Source organism: Lycium barbarum, chromosome 6, assembly GCF_019175385.1.
Source record: "Lycium barbarum isolate Lr01 chromosome 6, ASM1917538v2, whole genome shotgun sequence".
In the NCBI taxonomy this organism is placed as follows: Eukaryota; Viridiplantae; Streptophyta; class Magnoliopsida; order Solanales; family Solanaceae; genus Lycium; species Lycium barbarum.
In genome coordinates this window covers 89,210,513-89,218,772 of record NC_083342.1, presented here as the reverse complement: position 1 = coordinate 89,218,772, position 8,260 = coordinate 89,210,513, and the positions used below count along the sequence as shown (strand labels likewise).

General features: G+C 39.5%; 1 protein-coding gene across 3 annotated transcripts; it reads right to left on the bottom strand.

Moving 5' to 3' along the window:
- Positions 1-558: 558 nt before the first annotated feature.
- Positions 559-7,637, bottom strand: LOC132644727 (protein OBERON 4). Of its 3 annotated transcripts, XM_060361335.1 has the most exons (3): positions 7,479-7,635; positions 4,117-7,073; positions 559-1,402 (listed from the first exon to the last, which is right to left on the bottom strand). In XM_060361335.1, exons 2-3 carry the CDS (start codon positions 7,043-7,045, stop codon positions 831-833), a joined length of 3,501 nt encoding a protein of 1,166 aa, XP_060217318.1. In that variant the 5' UTR covers positions 7,046-7,073; positions 7,479-7,635; the 3' UTR covers positions 559-830. The 3 variants fall into 3 exon arrangements, with proteins under 3 accessions (XP_060217318.1, XP_060217317.1, XP_060217319.1); XM_060361334.1 differs by having other exon boundaries at positions 4,117-7,635; XM_060361336.1 differs by lacking the exon at positions 559-1,402 and adding an exon at positions 3,189-3,343 and having other exon boundaries at positions 4,117-7,637.
- Between the last annotated feature and the right edge of the window lie 623 nt (positions 7,638-8,260).

The window sequence follows — 8,260 nt, the reverse complement described above, 5'->3', positions numbered from 1 at the left end:
TTGTGCAGATTACATCCACAGTATATAACATTCGTTTTACATTGCTTTTGCAGAGTTGATCAGAATTCAAGAACGAAGTTATCGTTTTAACAAATATGAGCCAGGAAGGGGCTGGATTAGCTATGTCCCCCTAATGAGAGGAAGATACAACTCACATTAGACATCACATGAATAGATCAAATGGCAAACGCACCCAGGGTGCGTCGAGGAACCAATGAAGTAGGTGAAAATCATGAGAGACTAGGGTTCAAATTCGAATAAAGCCAAAATATTGAGTGATTTCTTCTCACCTACCTAAGTTTCGATGGTCTTTATCACCGAATAACACTTGTTGGTTGTTGGACCGATAAAATAGTTATAGGTATGCACAAGCTAACCAGGCACCACCGTTGTATATATAAAAGGAGATCTAGTGGTACTCATTTCACTTGTTTTGGAAATACCTAGATACACACAATGCAGGTACTGAATGGCTCTTCCTCGGCAATTATACTCTCTCAACTGCAACACAAGCACTTCGCCGAAGTAGTTTAGAAATGGTCAATATAAAATTCCCTATTTGAAAAAGAACTCATTTATATAAGGAGTCGGATAATCAAGTACTGAATCTCTACTTTACTTTCCTCGTTTTCTCATCTTGTCCATAACTGAGGTTCATCTGTAACATAAAGACATAAGGTGGTCTCTGTACAGAAGATTCTGGTTAGCAGAATACAAGGAATGCTAGACTAAAGAACACCTACAAGTTTAATATACTTCAGGTGTTTCTACCTTGCAAATACTGCTTAAGAGAAAAACAAGGGTGTCCTAAACAAGATGTTACTAATTAATCACAAACTGAGATTCCTTCTAGTAGCTTCCATTTTCAACAACAGATCTTTGATGTTATTTTCCATTCTCATTTTCATATTGAAGTAGTCCTGATAAGCTCTGTCTAAAGACTGCAACTCTTGCAACTTTTGTTTCCGCATATCCTCAGCGTCAGCCAATCGCAATTTTGTGATGCGGGTTATGTATTCTTCTTCAATTCTCTCACTCTTAGTTACAGCAATGCGTTTCAGAGCATCAGCCTCTCTCCTGGCTTCATCAGCTCGTGCTTGGAACATTTTAGCTTCTGCCTGTTTGATTCTAACAATGCTCTCTAGTTCATCAAATACTGGTCCCTTTTCTATACTTGGCTGAAAAACCGAGTTCATCGCCTGCTTTTCATTCCGAAGGCTATCAAAACTTGAAGGCAAACCTGTAGGCTTTTCCACTTGAGGAGCCTTCTCTGAACTAACAGATTTCAGCCACATTGCTCCCTGGCTGGGCCAAGCAATGCCATTGTTCCCTTCGTGGTTCTTTGTTGACAACTCCTTTCCTTGAATAATTGGAACACTGTCAGATTTGACTGAATCAGGCTCTGCATTCACAGTTAAAATGAAGAAAGTGAACATTCATGTCAAATTGAGCATTAACATTAGGAATTGGGAGTGACAAAACTCGACAGTCCCAAGGACGTCTATGGAGAGAGGAGACAACAGACAAGTGAAAAAGCCATTAAAGGAATACTTCAGCATTTTCAACTCAAGAAATGAAGATATCTCAATTTCTATTCCTTAGCAAGTAATATGACGACCCATAATCCGTCGATTCAACCAACAGCCAGTGTGCTAGGAATTATGTCAAATCACTAGAGAAGTAGATACAAGCACCAGCAGTTGGTGTGATAGGAATAAAGTCACATGAGTAGAAAAGTAAACATTAGTCCACTTATATGTGTTGGGCAAAGCATAAACAGTCCCAGATCCGGAAAAAAGAAGCAGGCTTTTGGTACATTTATCATCAGCTAGACACAATCCAACGATGATGAATTCTCTATATATAAAAAATTAATCTAAATATATTGGAACAGTATGATTGAGTGACGCGGGAAAAATGATATAGAAGGCAAAAGATAAAATCAAATGGAGCTGAGAGGAGAGGAGAAAATAATCTTAGCATACCAACTTAACCAAAATAAGACACTAAGTTAACAAATAATGACTATTTGATTTGTTGACTTTGTATCGAAAACATTGCAGTGTCTGCTCTAATATTAGAATAGTCAAATAAATTTCAGTTACAGAAATCTAAGAAAGTCGTTTAGAATGATAGAGTCTGTGGAAACATGTCAAACAGTTTGAAATGTTCACAGATGAAAAACATCTGTCACCTAAACAGATGGTGAGTACAATTCTTTTGTCAATTATTTATACCACTAAATAAAGGTTCACAGATGAAAAACATTTAGATAAGTGCATTATGCACCTGGAGATAATCCATTCTACTCTTTCTTCTTTTGATAAGCCATTTTACTTCTTTTACTTCTTTTTTTTTTCAAAAATAAGTGAAGCAAACTCATCTTACTTCCAGCTTGATAAGCCATTGGTACATTTGTTAGCATGGCATTCCATTTACTCAGAAACTATTACATTAGGATTAAAGTTATATATAAAACAGAAGACTTTTAAACTTACATTGAATACAAGTTTGTAACTAACAAGTTCCACAGCCTAACTTATAACACATTCAATTTTGCACTATGAAGTGGACAGTATGATCCTTACAATCCAATTAGCATCGAGGAAAGTAGAGATCCTTATTACGGCAGGCATCAACAACAATAGGGCATGTAGAATGTTAGACAAATAGGACAGTAAATAAGCCACCATGTACTGTCACAAGTATGTGGTTCCAATCCATATCAGTGTCAAGGGCTTCAAACAAAAACTTGCAAGTTTGCACCATTTATATGAGAAAATGGCCAAATGCCCCCCAACGTATAACTGGATTACCAACTACACACCCATTTTACACGGGGGTAATTACCCCTGAACATTTTTAAAATGGAATATATACCCCCCTAAAAGGTCACACTTAAATTTGGGTTATGTGATGATATACACTCGCCTGCCACGTGTATATTTCATTTAAGAAAAACTTTTTCATTCTTTATTCCCATTTGTTTGCCTTCTTTCATTATTTTTCCTTATTCTATTGTTTTTTCTTTATTTTTTTCTTTTCTCTGGTTTCTTCTTTATATACCTTCGCCACCTCCGGTGAACCCACTTTCCATTTCCGATCATAATCCCGCCGTGCTCCTCCGTACATCCGCTTCTACTGCTACTGCCATCAAAACCCCTCCACCACCACCCCCTATTCGTATCCCATCCCCTTCTCCTTCCCTTCACCCAGCACTGCCGTTTTCTCCATTGTCGTCACCCACGATAGCTTCTTCAAAGCTTCCTCATATACTTTCCTCCTCCTCTGTTTCCTCTCATCACCGTCAGCCTCAGGTACAACAGAAAAACCCGTGAAACATCTGCACATTCTCTCTGGATCAAGTTTGAATTCATACAATAAGGATTATACATACGATGGAAAAGGAAATTCGACGTATTCCAGCTTAGAGTAATTTGAACACATCCAAAAAAGAACTTTTGATACAGATCTGAGTAAAAAGGGAATGAGGCGGGTGCGAGTTAGGTCAAGAATCCTAAATTAGTGTGTCCTCTTCTGCTGAACCCTATTAAATGTGAAGTTCTTTAAGGATATTCTTGATACTGATTTAGAAGAGAGAAATCTGAAAGAGTCGGTCTTCTTTGTCTCCAGTGGTCTTGCCGGAAAATATTTTGATCAGTGAAGAGGGAAACAAAAAAAAAACCATTGTCTCAATAAAATATTTACATATTAGGAGTAATGCCACATTAAGAAAATAATTTTAAGATTATTTATTTATATAATTTATAATAAGAAAATGACGTGTACAATTTTGTTAATGTAATTAATTTGGTTAGTCTCACTCTCTTCAAGAGAGTGAAATACACTCTCTTGGCCACATCAGCACTTAGGGGTAAATAATTCCATTTTAAAAATGTTGAGGGGTGTAATAGGCATTTGGCCGTTTTCTCCCATTTATATCACGGGAAGATATGTAATACTTGAAACACAGTATAAGCTTTGAGACATCAGCAACAAAGTAACCAGCTGAGAATCCATCTTGAACTTAGTATTACCAATACAACATAAGAAAAAGATCATTTGCTAAGTAAAGACGGAATATCAACAAAATCTGATTGACGGTCAAGAACTCACCAGTCAGGAAGAAATGCATAATTTGACTTTGAACTTCTTGAAGGTCCGCCTTAATTGCTAATTTTGACAGCATATAATTAGCAATTTCATGCAAGCGTTTCCCTCTGACGTCCTCGCTGGCACAAAAAATTCTTTTCACATATTCAAGCTCCTTGGAAAAAGCTTCTGCCGTCCATTCCTTTGCAAAGTTTTGGAAAACCTCTTTTACAAAGCCGAACATTTCAGATGGATGGTTACAGGCAACACAATGGAACTGCATCTCTACACTACCCTTTGCACCAGAAGCACTACGTCCATTCCTGATGTAAGATTCACGTAGCCCACAATCCGCGTGACACCAGTGCAGACATACATCACACCCAACCCAGCTACACGTATTAGATGCCATGTCAAACTTGGAACACACAAGGCACATGCAAGCACTGCAGAAACCATTCTTCTGTGAGCATACTTTGCACTCGCATTCATCCACAGGCAACAAGGATCGACAAGTGAGATTTCTACATCTTAAATTCAGAAATATGTCTGCCAAATCAGGTGATGAAACATCATAACTCGGCCTAAGAAATTCTTGGAGACCGGTTTTTAGAGCCACCAGCAACTCTAGTTGACTCCTGTGGGAATTCAGTAGTGTATCCGAAGTGATGTCAGATCTATTCTGCAGTTCCTTTTGCAGAGCACTAAGCTGCCAGTGTTTACCAGGATTTGTGATGATGTCGCAGACAGCCTCCTTCAGACAAAGCAAATGTTGCCCAGAGATCTCATTAAATCTCCTGGCGGTCACATGTATCGGCTCAGAAACCATGGTTGTGATTACTGATTCAATGAAGTCAGGTCCAACAGCCAATTGGAGCTCTTTGTTTTCAGAACCCCCGAACCTATAAGAGCTACTATCTTGTGCTCTAGTTAATTGTTTCTTATCTTTATTATATTCTGATCCAGTTTCATGAGACCCAACACTCTGGGTAGGAGATCTAGCTCCATTTGAATGACGAGATGCTTTACCAGTACTTAGTTGCCTGTTCAGTCCAGCAGGTAATCTAGAGCCTCCCTCTGCAGCTCTGAGATGTTTTGCTACAGCTTGACCACTAGAATTTCCTTGAGATGCTTGAGACTGCTGATACAAACCAGTTCCATTTGGTAACATGCCTTGAGAATTTGGGATGTCATTATTCTTCTGCTCATTTGAAGCAAGGGCTTGCCAATCGACGCCTTGAAAGAGGGGGCGACTTTTAACAGATTGCTCATAATCAACTGGATCATGTGTCAGTGAGCAGCTAGGATTATGAGTGAAGTGCTGTGATCCTGAGAAGGACATGGACATGGTATAGCCATCAGAATTTGTGCGAAACGAGCTGGCAAAGGATTGGAAACTCCTTCCTTGACTAGGAGAACCAGGAGCCTGGACTTCATTCTGTGCACCAATAGGTAACAAGACATTTGGCAAGCTAAGAGAAAGCTCAAGTGGTTCCAGACCAAACTTTTCATCTTTGGTCATGCAATTACTAAATTTGTCTGCTTTCTCAGTTTCTTTGACAGGACCAGACAAGAACAACTCAAGGCCCCTGGTACTTGGTCCTTCCATATCAGAGTTTCCACAACGTACAATGCCTTGTGTTTCCATCAAACCATCTGCAGGAGGGACAGTGATATTACCAGGCGAAACAGCGACACTTTTTCCCTTGTCCTTGACACTCTGTGGTACATCTTCATGTGCACCAGAAGAAATAGAGCCTGGTCGTCCACCTTCCTGAACAAGCTCCCTATTTAATTCACGGATCTCAATACAATTTACCTTAGATTCAGCAACTCTGTTCTTCTCCTCCCCTTGTTCCCTTTTCTTAGGTGGTAGCTTCTCAGCATCTACATTCTTTTCTTCTTCCCTAGAGCCACTGCTTTTCCTGGTCGACTCATTCTTTTCAGCAACATGATCTACCACGGTCTCGGTTCCATTTCCCATTCCACTGGGGCCCATTGATGTGCCGTGATCAGACAAGCCATCACTGTCCTTGAAAATGTCTTGGACATTATCCGACTGCGTCTCTTCCGACTGCTCAGCAGTAACACTTACTTTACTGAGCTCAACCTTCTGCTCATACAAAGAATTCACTACATCATCTCGTCTCTTACTCTCAACGTGACGCTCACTTTCATGCTCCATCAGTGAGGGGTTCACCTCACCGGAAGCTTCCTCTTCAGCAGCAGGCTCAGTTGCAGAAGATGGATGATCAGGCTCGAGTTCCCCCTCTTCCATTTCACTGCTATGTCCACCACCACTCTCCATTCGCAAGCCCTCACTTTTCTTAACTTCAACACTCCTCGATTGTTCACTACCAGAGTCCTTTGACCAAGCAGGTGATTTTGCATCTCTCCATCCCGGGGGTGACTTTGCCTTCCCAATATCTTCTGATTCATTTCTACTTCCTCTTGCTGAATCCCCACCACTCCTCGTACCTTCATCACTATCTTTCCCGCTACCAAACCTGCGCCATGATGACACACTCCCCTCTCGCCTGGACCTATCCCTCTCTGATCTGAACCCCTTTGGAAAATCCCTCCTTGGTCCAGAAAAACTCTCTGACCTATGAATCCGGTCAGCACCATATCCACCGCGTGGAGAAGAGCTTAAAACCCCTCTTTCGTTACTATGCCTGTATCGGTTGTAGCTCTTCCGTCTATCATAGTTGTCCACATCATAATCTGTTCGCTTCTTAATCGGTCTGAGACTCTCGCGGTCTTCCTCAAACCGATCATATCTAGACGACGAAGAAGAAGATAAACCCTTTCTCCCACTCTCAGCCTTGTAATAAAAGCTCCGGTTGGAAGATGAACGATGCAGACTCGAATCCTCCTCCCTTCTTGCCCAATCTTTCAACACACCTTTCTCCCCAGATGACTCAAGATCATCACTAGATCTCAATCTCTTCATTGTGAGCTTACAAAAACCAACTTCCTTCCTACAAGTCAAAAGGTTTCATTCAACTTTAATCAGAACCAGATTCATCTCTCTAAATACATCAGAGAAAAAACCCCTTCAAAACCTAATATTCCAAGAGTACAAAAGCAAAAAGAATAAATCTTTTAGCTCTAGTCAATTCTGAATCTTCAGCAAAAAATAGAAACTGAAAGCTTAAATCTTTCAGCTGAAGGAAAAAATTTCTTCAACATCAACAGATCTCCAAGAGAAGTATCCTAATTCACCAAATAAAGGATACAAAAACTAAAGCACAATAAACTATAAAAACCCAATCTTTTTCAATTCAAATTTCAAGAACCCAAATTGGGGGTTTTCCAAGATTACAACTTTTTTGCATCAAGAAAGCTCAGATTCAAAAACCCATTTGACAAGATGTTCATATTACCACAACAGTCCACCAGAGCAGCTTCAAATTGGAACCTTTTCTCTTCAAAGATTTAGAGCCATTTGGGATGTTTCTGGGTAAATTTCTTCTAGAGAGAGAGAGAGAGAGAGAAATAGTGATAATAGTCAACGGAGTTTTAACTGCTAGCGTAGCGTGTACTTGGGTAGGTCTTTGTTTGCTTTCTTTTGTGGTGTGAAAGGAGAGAGAGAAAGGAGACTTGAATACGCAAAGTGCGTACAACGCATCGGTCAAGCTTTCTTCTTTCTTAATACAATCCGTCCTTGTATTTTGAGGTAAATTGTCACTTTTGTTCCTTCACTATTCATTATCCCTTTTTCTTGGTTCATTTTTTTTTTATTGTTTTAGTGATGTCTAAGATTTTCTGAGTTCATTAGGTTTTTTTTTTCGTGCTTGTTCCTTGAACGGATGATTGGAAGAATTTGTAGCGACACAAAGATTTTTATCATAATTGTTTTAACGAACTTGAATGCTAGTTTCTCCTCTGATACATGAAGTAATTTTGTGCATTCTGTTGTAAAGGAACCACATTCTTGCCATAGGTATCAATAATAATCTCAGTTAAGCCAACTATTTTTAATATGTACTCAAGAATTGAGAAAGAAATTAAGGCAGAATAGGAAGTTCTATCGATCAATGATTCGAAACTGTTACAATATCGATGTAAGAATGGAAAGCTACAGTAATATCTCCTTAGCTCGAGCTTCCGCAATGGAGTTCCCGTAACAAGAAAGAGGGAATTTAGGAAGGAAAGAGGAAGAATA

Coding starts and splice junctions, on each gene's coding strand:
- LOC132644727 (XM_060361334.1), bottom strand. CDS start 7,045: ATGAAGAGATTGAGATCTAGTGATGATCTTGAGTCATCTGGGGAGAAA. Junction 1,403..4,116: donor TATGCATTTCTTCCTGACTG/GTGAGTTCTTGA, acceptor CTGTGAATGCAG/AGCCTGATTCAGTCAAATCT.